Below are 20194 nucleotides of genomic sequence, written 5' to 3'. Positions count from 1 at the left end.
CCTCTGTCAGTCCCATGTGGCTGCATCTGACCCTGCTTTGTGGCTATAATTAGAAGTAGACCGCAGCTGAAGCATATTCACTTCTGATAGATCATGTTTGCATTTAATCCTGCTGCAGATTTCCACTGCTGGAATGTAATATCACTTTTTTAAGCAGCCATATAAAGCACAGAGATGAAAGAATATTTAGGCATCCTCTATGGACATTATTGCAGTTTTCACTGTTGTTGTTTTGTTGTTTTTTTAAAATAAGACCTTTTAACTTTGCCACTGTCAGTTTTTACGTTCTTTCTAAGGTGCTTCATTTGTGGTTTTTTTTGTAGATGAGATCACTGCCAGTTTTCGTAGGTTTGGACCTCTTGTGGTGGACTGGCCTCACAAAGCTGAAAGCAAGTCATATTTTCCACCTAAAGGTAATTAGTTTAAAATACACTTAAGAAGGCTGTTCTGGTAAAAGGGAATTACATCTGCCATGTGGTAATCCACTATAAAGCAAAGTTTTGACTCTTTATGATGAATTTTCTGTCTTTCATCAAGCATATTTTCCGCCATTGTCATGATGGGAAAAAAGTTTAAAAAAAAGTTGTTCACAATTTGGTTATTGAAATGTGCTCCTCTGTGTGTGTACTTCTTCAGCACACCTTGAACCCTTGAATTATGCCTTAATTTGTACCAACAGGTAGATGCAAGTTGCAAACATTCCCTAATTGATTCTGTTGTGGTTTGCACATTGCAAAACCCATGGGAGTAAGAGCTGGGGGTCACCTGGATTGGGTCACTGGGCAGGGTGCCCAGGGCTCCAGCGTGTGCTGTGACCCAGGGGCTGTGATCCTGCACAGAGCCACGAGCTCCACAGCAGGGCTGCCTTGCAGTGGGGCACAGAGCGGGCACAGGGCATGGGCCAGAGTGTGGGCAGGTGGGACATCCTCCCACGGTAGCACAATGTTATGCAGACCTGTTTGGGGTGAGAAAGAGCAGTTTATGGGAAATCTACTGGGGAGGGTTACTTGGCTAAATCAGACTGCTCTTACTGTACCCTGCTGTCTCTGATTTTGTACAAAACATTCTACTCTCTCCCACATGTGCCTCTTGCATGTCGCTGCTGAGTTCACTCATGATCTGAAACAGTAGCAGGAACTTGTACACAAAATTTCTGGTTTATATGCAAAGACTTCCATTTCTCGTTGACCCTGGAAACTCTTAATTGCTCATTAAGGCCACTGATTATTTTGGCAGAACAATGGGCTGTTCAGTCAGTGAACTAGCTAATCCTGCGATATTTTGATAGATATATTTTGACTGTGAAAACACACAAAAGCCAACTTAATTTATCTGGAAGCTTAATTGCTGGAGGCGAGATAACACTATGACAAATACTTGACCTGTGAACAGTATTTGTGATGCTTAAAAATCAGAAGAGAAACCCATACATGCTTCCTCTTTCCTGTTCCATTCTCACCACTCAGCCTTGCTGTCAGCAGTTATGCAACATCTGTTCTTGAATTTAAAAACAAATAAAAAAGCCCCCAAAACAGCAAAAAACCACCCCAAACCTCGACTCCCCTGCAATATTTTAAGGACAGTTGGTGAAATACATGCTTTTCCCTTTTTATGTTATTTTTAAAGATCTTTGGGGTTTTCTGGCTAGTGACTTCTAATTGTGCCTTCACGTAAAAGTTTTGTTTAAAAAAAGAGTAGAAGAGCCAGGTTCTCCTTATACTTATTATCTCTTAGTATTCTCTACTTGTTTTTCTTTTTTATGTTTTTTCATCTTATTAATTCAATAAGAAACTATTTGTTGAATTAACACGGGACTTCCAGTTTTGATTTTGTCTCTGTCTGATACTTATGCCTTGACCAACTTGTAAAATGTTTTTGAGTAAGATCTATTTTAGCAGAAGACAAGGGAATGCAGCCTCACTTCTATTTTTGTCATGATTCTAATATAGGAAACAGCTTTCAAAGCCCCTGCCAGTTGCCCTGAACGTCTGTCTGAAAGTGCTAAACAACAGTCAATCCCAACTGTTCCAGATTTATTTATATCTGACTTCTTAGTTATCAGTCAGGGCTGCAGCATCAGACATCCTGCATGCCGGGCCCTGACATTCACTTACAGTCATGGTGAGCTCCATAGGTCAGATGTACCTGATTTACTATGATCCTGTACAGACAGCACCTACACAGAAGACAGAATATTATTTCCAGGAGTCAAAGGGTAAATTTTGAGCATCTTCTAATTTTTTCACAACCTTTTTTTTTTTTTTTTTCAATAACGAGTACTTACTTTTCAAAGTTATTACAGAATCATTTTCAGAAGTACCACAATGAAAATTCTCCAATTCTGGTTTTGATCAGAAGTTCTTTTAGACCTAAAATTTAAGTTGGTGGGCTTTGGTTTTGGGTTTTTATGTTTGTTTATTTTACTTCTTTATTTTAAGCTGTTTTGGTGCATTACTGGACATTTCCTTTAAAAACACAAAAAGAGATATTTGAAATTATGCTTGGTGCAAAATTCAGTGAGACTTATTCAACTGTCAGATACTCATTAATTCAAATGTTTTTTCCCTTCACTTTTCTAGATGTCGTCTGTGTTGCATTGCTAGTCTGTAAATTCTCTGACATTTTGAATATGAGTCTTTCAAATGGAAAACATGTCCAGAAAAACAAAGGACAAATGAAATTATAGAGGAGAGAATGGGCTGGGATTTGTATGCTAGCAATCTTGAAAGAAAACAAGAAAAATGAATAGTTGGAATGGAGTGGGGATGATGCAGAGGCTATTCACACATGGATAAAGCCTGACCTTCAAGGCTTCTCCCACCTCCTTGAATGTGCCCCAGAGGCAGTAAAATTGAGCCCTGCTCTTTCTGAACATATGTCATCACCTCCAGGAGGACTTCAGTGTCCTTTTGATGGATGGCCTTTTCCATTACTGGAGGGTCAGAGCACTGGACAGTGTCTGGTCTTTCAGCAAGGTTCAGGATTTTTGTCTGTTTGCTTTGATGAGTGCTCACTGAGAGGTTTGGGGCAGACAACATCAGTAGGTGATGCCATGGGTCAGCACAGTCAGTGAAGTTTTATGCAGGAGCTGCTTCACATCATGGTTTTCTGTATTCAGTTACATCCAGGTGATGCAACATCCCTTCCAGTCCTGAATGAATCATTACAGATTTCCAGAATCTGCTTGTTGGTATAATTTATTGAATTTTGGAATGTTTGCTATGCTGGTGCAGTACATGAACTCCCTGTAGTCGCCCTGTATTAGGAGCCCTCTGTTGATTTTAGGGCTAGGAAGAGAGGGCTGCAGAAACCATTAGCCATGGCTAATCTGATCAGGCGTGAAATCTGAAAGATTAAAATGTTGCTTACAGTCTAGTGACCTCCAGCAGCCCTCCCGAGGGCTTTATCTGGTTAGTTTAGTGAGCCAGTTGGGCCATAGATGTGCAGATAGTTCCAGCAAGCCTTATTAGCTAATTTATTAGTTGGTGGGGTTGATTAGCTCAGCTGCAGTGGCCATCATTGTAAACTATCATTGGGACCAGTTGGGGTCCAGAAACATTCCTGCAGCACTGAGCTTGAACAAAGAAGGTTTTCCTGGATTTGGCATCTAGAGCAGGATGGTGTCACCACAGGTCTGCTTAGACACATTTGCTCAGATTTAGTGGTGGTCCTGCTGGATATAAATGTGTGTGAAATGATGCTGAGCTGGGATCTCCAGCATGATGAGCAACACCAGGCTTATCCTTGTGTGGGGTCAGCAGTGCCATTTTGGACCTTGGGGGATTGCACAGCAACACAGATGAATCTGCAGCATATTTCTCAAGCACATCATTGCTATCTGTATTATCCAAGTTTTCCTGTTTTCCCAGATATTCTAGGGGTTTGTTACCCTATTGAATCTTGCTTGGCATCACTGAATACACTGATCAGGTGTGAAAAGCAGTCTGGCTTTGTCAGCATTTCAGTTTTGGACATCATAACAACAAACCCAAAATCATTCTGTAGATCAAACACACCTTACCTTACCTTACTTTGGTTGCCAGTGGGTTCCATATTTAGGTTGCCAAGAGAACAGGGACACTCTTGTCACTGAAAATGAATATTGTGCACTTGGGCAAGAGAAACTGCCAACAGCTGACAATGTGTGCAAGAGGCTCCTATTTCTATTCTGAACATCTGCATTGTTGCCTTAACATTTCTTTTTACCCCTCCCGTGCATTGTAAAGCTTAGCACCATGTTTTCATGTTTGTGTCATGCATGAGGTGGTTTTTAATGCTTTGCCTCTGAATAAGGCTAATTCCTTCCTGTTGCCTGAGAAGTCTTTGGATTACATCCTTGGCATCTGTTTGGGTATGTTACTAACCGAACTGGCAAAATTATAAATGCCATGTGTTGGTCTTGGGTAAGCAGATGCCCAGTTCCTAATGTGTTTACTTGGCTTTCACCCCAGAGTTTGGGAATTAAATGTGGTTTGTGGTTAAGTATCTTTTGAGTACCTGTGAGACACTGAGAAATAAAGAAATATGTATTAAAGGATGCTGTCAAAAGTAGTTGCACATTACTGTGTCACAGTCTATTTATCTCTGGCAAAATCCAGATAATTCATGTTTTATTTAAATAGAAGTTTATGGGGTTTTTCACTTATTTGCTGGTGTGCTGAGTTAAGCAATGCTTATGCTAACTACAGTAATTTTTTTTCTTTTTTTTATTAAACAGATGGTGCTAACTGTTTCAAAAACATTTTTTCAGTTGTTTTTTTCTTCAACAGATTGCTAGCTTTAAAGCAACTTTTAAAAAACTCTTTACTGGTTTTTCCTTTTGATAACCATGATTTTTGTAGTAAGAACTGCACCGTGTGTTTTAAAATGCCAAAAATTATGCAAAAATTTTCACCCTTTTTTTCCATTTAGAAACATTGATGTTTGAATATAGATGAGAATTAGAGTTAGAAAATGACGCGTGGCAGAGCTTGAAGATGGGATGGGTTTGGAATGGTAGGAATGCTTTGACTCTGCAGTTGATTTAGATGTGTGATGCAGTAGTCTGATCCTTTTGTGTTTTCCCTGTTCTTCAGTTCGTTATCCTGTTATCTGATAAAATTAAGCACATTTGTCCCTACTGCTCCATATGGGACACCAGGGTGAGGGAGATCTCATGAGAAACAAATTAGTGTAAGTGAAGTTGCACAAAGAAACATGAAATTATTGTCATGCTTTAATTTAAAAACAACTGGTGGTTCAGACAGTGTGAGCCTCTCTGATTATCTCCAAAGTACTGTTTGGGAACACTGTTGTTGTAGTCTTTTGACTGATCTTGATTTCATGGATCAAGACCATTTCCACGGTTAATTCCATTGCCACTGCAGTGGCAGTTGAAGTTTCTGCCAGAGGAACAAGAGTGAACAGTTGCAAGGAGAAAGTATGGAGTCATAATTCTGATTTCACTAGTTCTATTCATGAGAAGATATCTGGTTTGTCCAAGTACAACAGTCTATTCTGGAAAACTGCCTGCTTTGGCTTAACTGATCAAACATGATACCACCACAGTCCAGCATGAAATGCTGAGCCAATTTTTGTGTTTAAAAAACTGAAGTCAGAGATCCATCATATTTGTTAGACTGGAAACTGATATCTCATATCCAGAATTGCATTGTATGGCAAAGAGAGATTCTGGGAGGGTTTTTAGATGTTGTTTATGTATGTTCCAACACACCTGTGCAGTGTCAGTGGTTTAGCCACTGACATCTGAGTCCATGTCTGTAATTTGTAGTCCCTGTGTCTTCCCACAGCAGGGCAGCATAATCCCAAATCAATGCAAGTCACAAAATGTGTGGTGGCAAAATGCAGTACATACTAATGTGCTCCTCTGTGGCTATGTGCCTTTAGCTTGGTTTTGCAGAGAATTTTCTTTGAGGTTTTTGGTGACTTTTGTTTGAGCCTCCCTTTTTTAAGGTCTTAACACTGTTTCCTGACTTGTCCTAAATGTTTAAGGATTCTTGGTGGTGTAGGGACAATGGTGATTTTGAAGTGTCTGTCTTTGAGACTGCTGTGCCAGGTATTTAAAAGCATTCAAGGAGCTTGCTTCATGTAGGAGAATTTCTGTCTCTAAAACGATGCCATTTGCAACTCCTTTTTCTAGGGGAAAACAAGAATCTGGTGAGGCAAAATACTGAAGTATTTTTGAACCATCCAAGCCTAGGCAGAACAAATCTGATTCTGAAGTAGCATTGCAGGATTATTCTCTCCCAGCGTTCATGTTGCTTTCAACAGATCCTACTTTCTTTCAGAATTGCTAGCTTACTGTAGAAGAAACCACAAATTTTAGCAAGCATTTGACCCTTTTTCAATAATTTGAACATGTCTAAGTACATAAAAAGCTTTCCATGTTTATTTGTAGAGGTAGCTAGACCACTTTTGTCAAATGGAAGGAGTTAAATATTTGTCTTAGTCTCATTAACCTCTCCTAAAACCCAAGTAGATTTTACTGTGAATTGTACATCTCATCCCTCCCCAATACTATTTTTATTAAATGTTGTCTTTTGTTTTATAAATGGAAATACATGAGTTGATCTGTAAGTATTATGGGCTTCAGCATAAAAGCTGTCCTTTAAATAGCTCTGTTGAGGACTTAATATTTGCTGTGTAGTAGCTTGTGCTATCTTGTTTTGCTAATAATTTATGAAGCACCAAATTATCCTTTCAAGTCATTGAAATATGCTGAAGGGATTGTTGCAGGTGGTGGTGCAGAGACAGATTCTGAACTAGGGCTGCAGAATATTCATTGTTCTGAGGGTGTTCTAAAAAGTAAGCAGTTCCTTACTCCCACCCCCAATCAGTTGTAATTATTAATGCATTAAAAACTTGTGCTCTCTGCATGAAGTCCTTCAGGCATTATATTTATATATATATATTTATATTTATAAAAGTACATACTCACTTCCTAGGATCACTTCATTATTTTAAGGGTAGAATCACTGATATAGTAATCTAAAATTGGTACAAGATCATTGGAATACCTATATCATAAATTTGTCAAAGGTAATACCCCTAATTATACTTGTGTTCTCTCAAATCAGAGGTTGGGACTGGCAAATGTGAGTATTTCAGGTGCTGAATGTGCTGTGGGTGCCCTTGCCCAAGGCAGTGCATCTGCCTCTCTCTGATCTCAGAAGCTTGGAGCAGCTCAGAGCTGGTGTTTGCCTCAGCTGTCTCAGTGCTGTGCTTGGCAGGTTGTGTCTACTTGGTACCATGCAAATCCTACCTGGTTTTGGGATCTACAGTGTATCTGACTACTGATTATACCAAGAGTAGTCAGCTGTATGCCAGTGGAGGCTGGGCAGTTTCATTAACAAAGGCAAACACAATTTTTTAGAGGATTTGGGAAGTCTGGTTTTTGGTTTTGGGTTTTTTTTTTTTAATATACTATTCTGATCTCCCAGGGACATGCATACTTTCACTCACCAGAAGCAGTTTTGGGTTTTCTTTGGTTTTGAGAGGAATTTATTGTTCAACATAATCCAATTTTGGAAAAAAACTCTTCTGTTATTAAGGAGGGTTTTTCAAGCTGCATCTTTTTCTTATAGTCAACAAAGACAAAAAAATGTGAACAAATCAAAACCTGAAAACAATCCACATGTGAGTGAACATTTAAACCAGTTATTGGCAGCACCACAGCAATGACAAACTGATTACTTGATTAAAAGAAAATAAGTCAAAACTTAGTGCTGAAGCTCTGCATTCTGCCTTTAGAAATGTTTTACAGCTCACAGGAGAGTTACAATCATACAAAAATCAGAAAATATGTTACTAGCTTCATTTGTGCAAATGACATGGGGTGTCTTCTTTTTGATTGAAATACTTTACTTTGAAGCTCTTGACAATAGTCCCACATATTTTGTGTATCGCAGCCCTAATAAGTGCTGCTTACTTTCTTCTCTAAAAAGAAATGTTAAGAAAAACATGTAATTTAAAGTAAAAACTATTTTTATTTTAAAACCCAATATCAAATTTAATTTAAAATAACTGAAATCTAGCTAGCTTGGATTTTTGGACTGGCACTTTCTTCCCCTGAAAATTTATTTTACCTCATGCTGATACTGTGCCTGAAATAGAAGCTGAAATCAAGCAGAGCATTTATATTTCTGTAGAATTTTTCCATATTAATGTTGGTTGGAGTAGGACTGGAAAATGATTTTTTTTTTGCAAAGAAGAGTAACAGGTTTTGTTCAGACTTGGAAATGGATCTGTCTTGAGCCATCTGTTCAGAGTAAAAGCAGCAGCAGCAGACCTGACTCCCTCCAGATGATGACCATGAGCTACTCTGCCCAGAGCAGTCACCCTTGAATATATATTGACCTTGAAAATCAAAATTTTAAAAATTCAGTTCTGGATTTAGTTGGGGTTTTTTAATAGTTATGAATGTGAATGCTTGAGGTTTTTTCATGCTACTGACTCAGCAAACTTCATAAAGACAGCTTCCACCTCACCAAATATTTAGTCTTTGTCATATGAAATGAAATTCATGTGACTACTCAAATAACTACACTAACCAAATTGTATATTAGAGCCTTTCTTTTATGTTTTTATACCCTTTAATTCTGATTTATAGCTGCTATAGATCATGTTACAGTCTGAAGTCTGATGTTGAAAATGGCTGTGACCTTTGAAAGAGGAGACAACACTATAAATTTGCTGTTGCAATGTTTTATACTAGTTTAGAAGTAAATTGCCAGATAAAAAGAAGCTTTAGTATGCCTGTAGAACATTCTTTGGGTTAAAAACCACCAAAAAATCCAAGTAATTTATTTCAGTCTTTTCTTTTTTAATACACGTTGGTGGGAGTATTTTTACTACAGGACAAACTGAGATGGCATATGTATACTGTTCTTTTGGGCTTTTTTACCCATAACTGCTGAAAGTGAAGTAATGGTGGCTAGAAAAATCCTTTCTGCTTTTTGACATGTTTTGGAACTGAAAAGACTTTATAAATCTTTAGCTGTATGTATCTATTACAGCACTACAGAAATGTTGTCCTTTCTGCTGAGCAAACATTGGGGCATCTCTCCCATGTCCCAGGAATAATGCATATCCAGGAAGGAGAGGTTCTGTGGGTGGATTGGGTTTTTTCTTCCACTTAAACTGAAGATGTGGAGAAAAACAGTCTGTAATATATATGACAAAACAGAAGGTTTCTGTTTTCTCTGTTATTTGGGATATGGTAAGATCATTATTAGTAAGGGTTAAGTGTTGGTTTCAGTTCTTTTGGTGATCTCGTGATGGGGACTATTTAGTGCTAAGACTGGAATGATGAAGCCATGCACTTTATTTTACAGAAGCTACTGATACAGAACCTCAGTTTTCATTCAGCTCTTCTCTATGATCCATTTCATTGCTGGCTTTTCTTGTTATGTCTCCTGTCTTCCCTTTGACATCTATGCTTCATTTTATTGCTATTAAAATTCAGGATCCAATTATTTTTCAGTGTAACTGAGGATATGGAGTTAAATCCTTTAATTAAAATCAAACAAACCCTTCCCCAGTACCTGTCTGTAGTGTGGCATATGAGGAATTTCTTAAATATCACACCAGCCAGGCTGAGTCTGGTATTCATGAAAAACATGCAAAAATGTAAATGTACAGAAATAGAAGAGTCACTGTAAGATTCTAGACTATTCCTATTTCTTATACACCTTTGTTTTTTAAAGAAAAGAATCAGCTGACAGGGTCAAACTCTGCCATATAAAATTAGACTGAATAAAAGAAATTAATCTTTGCAGCCCTGACTAATACATAATTTCACTCTTCTGCAGTAGCTAAGTGAGATTACAGCCTTTTCTATTTTGAGGTTTCTTAAGTATTTAAAGCCTTTGAAGTTCTTTGAAATGCAGTCATGTCACTGCAACGTTTAAAGGAAAGTATGCAGTTTTTTAGCACCTCAGATTTTTTATTTTTCAAAAATAAGTTTAATTTTTAATAGTCGTTTCATCTTTGGATTTAGAAATGTGTTTTATTCATGTTCAAAGCATCTTCTAATAAGATTACCAAGGTGACTTTGAGCAATGACCCTTGTCATCACATTAACTGATTTAGAAATTTGGTTCACACTGTTTCTAAATGTTCCTTTCCTGTGGGCTTTTAAAACAACTTTATTCTAAAAGTTCTAGTAAATACAACCATAATTCAGTTCAAAACAATTTTTTAAAATCTAGTAAAAAAAAGTGAAATATATATTTCATGAAAAAGTTGTCTATTTAAATCTACTTCTTTGAGGCAGCCATCTCAACCATCTAAGAATAACCCTAAAGAAATGAGACTAGAACATTAATTTTCTATAGCCATTTTAACTCCATCCTTTTTATTTTACATACTATGAGGTAGATTTATATATTGAAATACTTTTGTAAGAAATCTGAGGTCGATGCTAGATTTTACTGTCTAAATGGGTGAAAGATGTACTTTGAAGGCAGTTCAGCTTGTTTCAAGTATAAGTGGTCCTTCCCTTTTGCAGATTAAATCAGTGCAATGACGACCCAAAGGCTTTCACGCTTTTCTGATTTGCTATGCAGAATGTAAAGAGCAAGTTCTTCTCTTCATTTTCTTAATTCTGCCACACAACCTCAGTGTTATAAAGCTGAAAAAAACGTGACCCTTAGATTGTGATTCCTCTATCTGATTTTGCAAGTGGACTGAATTTTGGGAAGTATGGATTTCAGATCAATTACATATGAAATCCATAGATGATATGCAGACAGACACGACATGGATATTCAAATACTCTTTGACCTTATATATAACTCTTCATTACTGTATTTCACTTTGTTTGAAAAGAGCCCAGATTCCAAGAACCAGAAATAGGTTAATCTTTCCCTGTTGGCTATATAACATTTGCATGCCAAAATGCTGGCTTTGGACCAGAAGATTCAGCTCATGGTTGATGCATTTGAACAACAATTTATCTACTGTTGTTCTCAAATGCAAGAACTTAAATTATTAATTACTTTGTGTATTCACAAGTTGAGCATAAAATGGTATCCTTCAGTTGTTATATAATAAAATTGAACTAATTCACAATTAACTGAAATTCCAAAGAAAAACTCTTGATTAAATTCAATCTACTCTGGACTTCATTGAGAGATCTGTGCTGTTACTCCATTTAGTATCTTTCTGAAATATTCCTGTACCACTAAGTAACTAGAGACTGTCCAGACAACCTTTACTATTATAATGTTTATAATTAATCACTTAAACTGAACAGAGTATAGAAATTCTAATATAACAAACTTTGTTTCACCTTCTCCCACGGGTTACGAAATACAGTCAGTGATTTACTTTTACTCCACTAAACTCTGGCTAACCATGGAGCTGTAAAAGGAAGTTGTTACCAGATTTAGAAGAATAATAGAAAACCTTTTCCTTTTAAAACATGCTTTTTTCACAAATGCTGTGAAATGCAGTCAGGCTTTTTCTGGTGAGCCATGGCAGGCATGAAGCTGGATAAACTTTAACTCTTGAGAAGTATTTTGCTTCAGGTCTTTTCTCATAAACTCTACCAGCTGTGACTTGCTAAGTTGAATGATGTCCACAGGGCCAGTAATTTTATTTTCTCTCACGTGCCTAAAACATATAATGCACATTCTGCCATAATAAAGGTACATGAATAGTTCTTCTCAGTTAATAACATTGAGGAAGGATGGGCAGAATACATGCATAATGCACTACTAGCTAAAACTCCAGTATGACTGCCCATAATTTGTACCAACATGCCAGTTTTTGACATAAAAGTATGAATATCAAGATCTTCTTTTATTAGAAAGGCAGAATTGGCACCTTAATACACTTTCCATCTAGCATGTTGTTTGGAAGAGGTCACTGCAGCCTTGTCGCAAACTGTGCTTTCAGTAGTACAGAAAGGCTCCCATCATTAGAGAAGATATGCCAATGTTGGTATTAATTGAAATAGAAATTTTTTTCCTCACTGTTTAGGCTGGCAAAAATCCTTTTGCCAGACTGTAACAACTTTATTTAGTTCCAATTGTATCTTGCATTTCAAGTGAAAACCTTGTTTCAAGCTTGTGGGACACAGTGTATATGCCAGATTTTCCAGTTTATTCTCAGCAAGGTTAACTGAAATTAGACCAACTGGACTAAATTACCCTTTCATATGGAAATTGTGTCACTGTTAAGATGGCAGAATAGGACATGTTACAAAGGAGCTTAGTTCTTATAAACTGCTATCCATAAAATAATCTTGGAGTTTAGGATCGAGGGTCTCCTAGGTTGGCTTCATAAACTAGGGAAATTATTTTTCTCCTCATTCTCCCTCTGCTGTACCCTTTAAAAAGTTGTAGTGAGTTTTTTTACACCAAAATATATTATTGCCTTTTCCCAGAGAATTGCAATGTTTATTGGCAGCACTGCAGTGATATGTTGCACCAACAGCAGAGGAGGAGCTGGATTGCTTCTGCTCTGCCAAGAATCCAAATATCTGTGGATAGAGAACAGTCAGCTGTAGCCAGGTTGAGGATTTTTGAGGCCTCAGATATCTTTCCTGTTTTACTTTATGGAATGTGAGTCAAGGGCAATCCCTTGAGCTCTCAAACCTTTAGAGTGCGTGGTCAGGTAAGAAAGGAGCACTGCCGAAGTTTGACTGCAACGTGCTACCACCACACTGTGCTACCAAAATTGTGCCATAGGGCATTAAAATTTTGAGGTTTATCTGATCTTTTACTACTTGGAGAAAAATGGGTACTTTTTAAAGTGATACAATATTTGTGAAGCACAGATAGGAGAATATGTAGAAGCACAGGATGCTGGGGAATTTCAGCATCTGCTAAATTGCACCGAGTGTGTGATAATTCTTTATTCAATTCCAGTTTCAGCATGGATATTTTCCAATTTTTTTTTATACTGGGACCTGAATTCAAAGTGCATCTTCTGTTATATAGTTCCAGTCAAATGAAGTGCATCCATGGAAGCACATGTTTCCTGGATGAACAAGTAGATGCAGCTGTAAACAGTGATATTGTGATGAAGAGGGTAAGTCTTCAGTAGTAGCAGTGCCTAGAACTGCTCATGAGGAAAAGCTGCTCCTTTCTGAATTTAAAGTTTTTGCATCCCTATGTGCTTCTAGAAAATAAGTAAAAATACCTTTAACTTTGGCAGGTATCTTTCTTGGCCTTATCAACTTCTAGGATCCTTATATTATCTGACGTTCTGTTCTTTATTTTTCATTTTCTTGTAATCTTTGTTACTCATCAGTACCAGAAGTCGTTGAATAATTGGATTAGATGTGCAGTTACCAGGTTTTGCAGTAGTGCTGGACATCATGTCATGCTAGTCCAGCCTCCTCCTTTTCTGGGTTAGCACAAGGCTGCTCTGTAAACAGCCTCCGTGTCTTTGGTGGATCCTTGTGGACCCAGCGACAGGAGAATTGTTTATTCACAGAGGTCTAGAGAAGGGAGGAAATTTTACCTCACTGAACTTCATGGCAGACTCCCCTGAATGAAAGAGACACAAGTGACAAATTACAAAAGTTCACATTGAGAAAACTGTGCTGCAGTGACTGGAGCAGAGGTGCAGTGCCTGCTCCAGGGGAGTCTCTGCCCCAGGCAGCCCCAGGGATCCAGCAGCCTGTTGTTACCTGGCTTTGCTGAGTGCAGAGAGTGCTGTATTAGTTTCACTTCTCAGGAAGCATGGGCTGCTTGGGTCAACTCTTCATGCAGATTTAACAACATAAAATAGAACTCAAGAAAGTTTTCTTGGCAGCTGCATTCAGCAGAGCACTGAGTTTAAGTTTGGTTTACTGGCTGATTTAAAGTCCTAAAACTCTGAATCACATGAAACAATTTTAGTAGACTTTCTTCTCTCTTTTGAACTGCTTTATTTAAATATAAGTAACAATAGCAGGTCTTTTATTAATAATAAAGCACAAAGCATGTTGTTCTTTTTCATTGGGTTTACTGCTTTTAGTGAACATTTTTTTAATATTTAAGTGTGTATGCATATAATATTTTTCTGTTTACCTGTCCACTTTCTTAGCCCTCTCTTCTAGAATTGATTAATTGTATATAGTTTTTTGTGTCTCCATTGTGAGATGTTAATCACTGATACCAGCAGATAACGCTGATAAACAGCTCCAATACAGTTGTTGGATAATAGAAAACCCTTATTCACCAGCGTGTTCTCACTGCTCAGAATCATTAATTAATCAAATAAACATATTCAGATGCAGCAAATACTCTTGTGTCTATTCTGAAATCAGTACTGTAGGGATCTGTAATGAGGCGATGTGTTCAGTGAATTTAATTTATAAAATCAAACTACCAACCTTAACAGTTATTTGTGATTTGTATATGTTACCCACCTATCCAGCTTGTTTGTTTAAAAAATGCTCTATAAATTAACCTGTTACTTTTCTTTCTTGTGGCCTTTTCCTTTCCAAGGCTATGCCTTTCTGCTGTTCCAGGAAGAAAGCTCTGTACAAGCTCTGATAGATGCCTGTCTGGAAGAAGATGGAAAACTTTACCTATGTGTGTCAAGTCCCACAATCAAGGATAAACCAGTAAGTAGCTTATGCCATGACACTTATGCTGGTTGCTAACCCATTTGCTGTTACTCTTTTCAGTTAATAAATAAATAAAATAAATACTTAGAGGTAATTTACTTGTCATTTCCTGTTTCTGACCTTGCTGTTACATTGAATTGACTTCCTGTATCAGCGTAACATGGCTTAACATTTGCTTTTTTCTGATAAATGCCATGTTCAATTAACTTCTTTATTTTGTACTCTGGTATGCTTCAGGAGTGTGCATCCTTTTACAGTGTTAAATGTAAAACAATGGAATGGTAATTTTTCATCTATTTGATTTGATAGAAAATAAAGCTTTATGTGAAGAAACGAAGAAATTTAACCCTGCCAAATTAAGATCCAGATAGCATCAAATATCCCCTGTATTTAATTGGGTTTTTAAATTATTATTTTTATTGGTTATAAGGCCTCATTTGCTGTATAGAAACTGTGGAGCAAAAAGTACTGCAGACAACTATAGCAGAATAGAAGACACACCAGTAGCCTGTTTTTATTGTTCACATCTCTAACATTCTTTAATGCTTGTCTTTCTTTGTGTCTATGGAGATATACAAATGAGGTGAAAACTGCAGACAAATAAGATATAAAATGTGCTGCTTTTTAAAAGTACTGTTAAAATCTTGCAGGGATGAATGAACAACCCAGGACTGCAGCACAGGGGATGGGCTTGTGTGATTCCTAGGATCAAAAAACCAGATTGACGAACAGCTTTACCTAAATAATTTCTGAGCAGGTTTTTTTCTGTGTAATCTAAAGATTTCTTACCAGCTGTGTTGCTTGCTGTTCAATAGAAATAGGCATTCACATATTATACAAATTCCTTTTGTATCCAAGTACAGAAATTGATTTCATCAGCTCATATCAGTGCTTTTAAATTTGTGGATCACTGTATGTCATTTCAGGAAAGCCAGAAGCCCGAACTACAACTGTAATTGCACATATGTGGTAAAATGTTCTGAAAGTCCTTTCACAGGTTTCTTCCTATGATGGCGATTAGGGGCAGGGAATTAATGAGCGTAGGAGTTTGTGATGAGGAGATTTAACTCAAGCCTGGCCTCTAGAGGTGATAAATGAGTTGTCCCCCTTCTTTCAGATACTTAGATAAGGTATGTTCTCAAATTGTCTTGGTTCTTATAAAACCAATTTACTGCTTTTGAAAAGTTCTTTTTTTTTTTTTAATTATAGGGAGATTTGGCAGGTTTTTATTAATTTTAATTAAGTGGCCAAATTCCTCTGCTAAAAATGATCCTTAATACAGGTGCAAATTCGACCTTGGAACCTAAGTGACAGTGACTTTGTGATGGATGGGTCTCAGCCTTTGGATCCAAGAAAAACAATCTTTGTTGGAGGAGTTCCACGGCCTCTCCGAGCTGGTGAGTACAAGGAAAATGTAGGACACAGAACAGATTAAGTAGAAAAGATGAGGAAAGGTAAATAGTATCTGTAAAAAGATCACAAAATGGACCCTGTGTTTTCCAAAGATCACAGCTTGCTTTCTAAGACAAGGAGTATCTTCCTATTTACAAAATACAAACAGTGAACATTTTTTACATTTTAAATAGGTTACCTATTAGGATTTCCAGTAGAAAGTTTTCCCCAACTTTGCATAATACCCTAGAACTTGGCTGATTTTTTGCAGTGTAGACTGTCTTAATCTAAACCCTGATTTGTTTGCTGAGGTGCAGACAAGTTTCCCTTTCCTTTGACTGGAAGACAAAGACCAAGCCCTTCTCCCAGACCCTTTCCAAACCAATGCCAACCTCAGCCCTGTGGTATCTGTTTCCCTTTTATTCAGCACTTACCTTAATTCTTCCATGGAGCTATGAACACAGCCTCTCAGCTGTTGTCCCGAAGAAACATTTCTCCAAATCCAGGTCTCTTGGTGGCCTCACATCAAAGACTGTTTTCCAGACTTACTCCTAATGTAGCTTCTTTCCCTCCATTTTTTTTCTTCATCCTTAGCTCTTTTCTTCACTTTTATTTGCAGAGCCATAGACAAGACCTCTAGCTTTTGGCCAGAGGAAAGATTTATCCCAGCCCAGTCTTCATTTTGTTTTGAAGGCCCCATTTGAGCACTACTCCCGATTGTAGCTCAATCCTCATTTCTTTCTTCTAATCCTGACATTTTTGGTGAGCCAATGACAAAGTCATGAAGCAATTTAAAACATTTGTCCAAGCCAGATCTTCTGGCAGCACTCACTTCTGTTTATCCTCCTTTTCCATCCTCACTCCAAGGCAGCTTTCTCATTTTCTCAACCCTAATCCTAATCTTAATCCTGGGAAACTGTGGTAGACAAGGCCTTTCAGTCACTGTCTGGAAAAAAGCCCTCAGTTTCCTTCAGCAGCTGCTTTCCAGCCTGCTGGAACTTCAGCTCCTCACTTTCTCTTTTGCCTAATCCTAAATATTTTGGGAAGCTGTACCAATGTCCCCCAGCCACAGCTGACTGTAAAATTTCTCTTATTCCAGGTTTCTTGGCAGCTTTCACTTTCCTCACCATCTTAAAATAAGGCCCAATTGTAAGGTGGTAATTATGTAAATTAGTAACAATTAAACATTAGCTCATTCCTAATGATAGCCTTTATAAAACTGTATGCCATTTGGCCTGTCATAGATCATTTGAAATGCATTACATTTGGAAACTGATGCCTTTAAATAGGTAACTTCTCCAAAGCAGACAAACAGTTCCCGTTTCGTTTTGTTTGGAGCTCTAAAGATCAGATGCAGAAGTTTTTCCTAAGATATTTCAACACTGCCTGGTTTCCTTTCTGGAATCTTATATATTATTTCTCTGGCAAGAATAATTTAGTGGAACTATTGTTGGAATTGTGTTTGTGATATTTATGCTGTACTGTCACTTTCTGAGATCACTAACCAAGCAATCATTCCAAATCATTAGAAAGCAGAAGAATCTATTCATCATGACATTATGCTGGTAGTTTTTCCTTACTCTTTGGAGGAAAAATATTACCTGGTTTGGTAGAATGAATCAGACATTTGTTTGCTTGTTGCAAATGGACAAATTAGCATGCAGTCTTCCCTGCACACAGATTTATACAAACACATATACCTATTCAATTTACTAATGAGAATTTGGTGATAACTGTGAGAATTTAAGTATTTAGTATTTATGGGTTCTGATTTTATTTTGGGTAGTTAAATGGTAACTTGCTACAGAAAGTGTTTTCACATATTAGCACTAGAAAATGGCTGACCTGGCAGGGCCTGTACAGGTCTCAGTTCTTGCTTTGTCCATCTGACAGATTTGTTGGCCTATGAGGTTTTACAGAGAGCTTGGCTCAGTGGCCATACAACATTGTACAATTTACATGGCTCTTCCCTGCTTTCTTCAGCCTCTTTACTGCTTCCTTCAGTTCTTTCCCTTAACTTCCCTTTTGTATGTGTCCTCAGCCATGCACCCATCATGTCTGATTTTATGAATTATAAATATAACTTCTTTAGAGTTATTGCTAATAAAAAGCATAAAACCATAAAAAGCAACAAACCATTTTAAAAGATCCACAAGCAAGATAATATTTTACCAAAATACTAATTTAAATTGCACCTAAAATGTCAGCTTGCTTTAGCCTGCAGGAGCTTCAGATGTTTCACAGATTTTTGTTTCAAATGTGAAACACATCTTGGATATCTTTTGAACCTTAGTACTCGGGGCAATATATCAGATTCTAAAAACAGGAATATTCCTAAATGATCTTGCAAGTAAACTAAACTAGCACTAAAAAGCCCACCAAGTACCAGCGTTTTAATATGCAACATTATAAATTTTTGTTCACCTGATACCTACTTTAACAGCGTAACTCTGCATTTTTTTTCACACTTCAGCCACATCAACTTTTTACAGATTCTGGGTTTTGCCGTTAGATTTTACTACAATTCATGTAAGGTTGATTCAATCTGTGTTTCACTTTGCAAATTTAGACTTTGGAAGACACATCTGAAATGCAAATGGTGCTTTTTAAAGGCAACAATCCAAACGCAACACCATTATTTTTGTTAAAGCTATTATATTTAACAATTAACTTCTTGCAGTTGAATTGGCAATGATTATGGACCGTTTGTATGGAGGTGTCTGCTATGCTGGCATTGATACAGACCCAGAGCTGAAGTACCCAAAAGGTGCTGGCAGAGTGGCTTTCTCCAACCAGCAGAGCTACATTGCTGCTATCAGTGCTCGCTTTGTCCAGCTCCAACACAATGACATTGATAAACGGGTAAGTAAAATAGCACGGAGCCAAATGGTTTTACCAAACTGTACAGGTATTTAAAAAGTCTTTATTAGCATTGTGTTGGAGAACACTGGAAGTTCTGTTCTTCAGATGACATTTGTCAATTTTTAAAAAACTTATTTAAGCATCTAAAGCAGAGTGAAAAAATACTGTAATCATCTTAAATAACTGTTTAGTGGTAAACCCAGAAAATAGTTGGTTGTAAACTCATTTGTCCTCAGCTCTCTTTTGAATTCCAAATTCCATAGTGTTTCCCAGCTTCTTTCTTCTTTAGATGTTTGCTCATTAGTGGCTTTTAGTTTAGTGACTACTTGTGTAACTTCTGATAGTTTTTTATTATTATTATTAGGTCATTTTCTGTAGGTCTAGAGTTGAGGTCCCTAAAGCACAGGTTTACTCTAATAGGTAATACTGACCTCAAAAGTCTCAGAATTTTTTAACTAAAGCCAAATGCCAAGAGATGCTCGATAGGCAGAAGGAGGGAAAATTAGATTGTTTTGTTCAGTCCATATGAAACCCCTGAAGAACTTTTCAAATATGAAGTTACAGTATTCACTGAAATTTGACTTGAACATTATAAAAGAAAGCATTACTTACTTCCCAAAATGATTTATTTTCCTTTAGACCTTCTGACTTCACCTCTTGATTACACATACAAACAACACCCATGTTTTTGAGGGCTCTGCATTTAGAATTATTCAGAAGGACATACAGTATGCACTGCTGCTATGTGTTTTGCTGATAGGGATGGCTTGTTTTTTCCTTAATCCAATGTAAATGATTTCTTCAGAAGTCAGTTTAACAGGTATTGGGTGTGTCTGTTATGTGCAGTATGCATATAAAGCCGCACAGCTGCAAAGGTCAAATTACTTTGACTTTGTCTTCGCAAATCTGAATTGTACTTTTTGTCAGTTTTGAGGAGGTAATGGAATTATAAATCCTAAAACAATTTGTGTATGGTGCTTTACATCATACTACATTAACTAAGACAAGGCAATTCCTAAACATTTCTTGTCCATTAGATTCTGAAAAATCTTACTGAGAGGTTGAGATTTCTTTTGGAGTCTTAATCACACGTTGAAGCCTTTGAGATTTATGTATCAGCCATGCTTGCTAGAGGGTACTTTCTAGGCTTTAGGCTAAAGCCACAGAAGGTCACTAGCTAGTAATTTTTTTCATCATCCTCTTCTTTTTTCACTTGGTGGACTGATAATTTAAGTTTATTTAATTATTGTTTATCTGTTTTTAAAATAGATTTGTGTATGTTTGAAGAAGTATGAAGTCTCTTAATGAATCCTTAAATCTTAATTTTAAAATCTAATTTATTGAAATCCCTGAACTGTACAGCAAACATTCTTAAAA

At 37.1% G+C, this 20194-nt stretch overlaps 1 protein-coding gene across 7 annotated transcripts in view; it reads left to right on the top strand.

Annotated features, from left to right (window-relative positions):
- CPEB3 (cytoplasmic polyadenylation element binding protein 3) overlaps positions 1-20194 on the top strand; it is an 82215-nt gene that overhangs the window by 54864 nt on the left and 7157 nt on the right. For all 7 annotated transcript variants that reach the window (XM_033065644.1, XM_033065643.2, XM_033065638.1 and 4 more), the window contains 4 exons: positions 324-413; positions 14442-14560; positions 15846-15960; positions 18636-18817. In XM_033065644.1, the coding sequence (XP_032921535.1) occupies positions 324-413; positions 14442-14560; positions 15846-15960; positions 18636-18817 (506 nt within the window). The remainder of the gene's footprint in view (positions 1-323; positions 414-14441; positions 14561-15845; positions 15961-18635; positions 18818-20194) is intronic.

The sequence above is a fragment of the Catharus ustulatus genome, chromosome 8 (genome assembly GCF_009819885.2).
Source record: "Catharus ustulatus isolate bCatUst1 chromosome 8, bCatUst1.pri.v2, whole genome shotgun sequence".
Classification (NCBI taxonomy): domain Eukaryota; kingdom Metazoa; phylum Chordata; class Aves; order Passeriformes; family Turdidae; genus Catharus; species Catharus ustulatus.
This window is presented reverse-complemented; position numbering and strand designations above follow the sequence as displayed.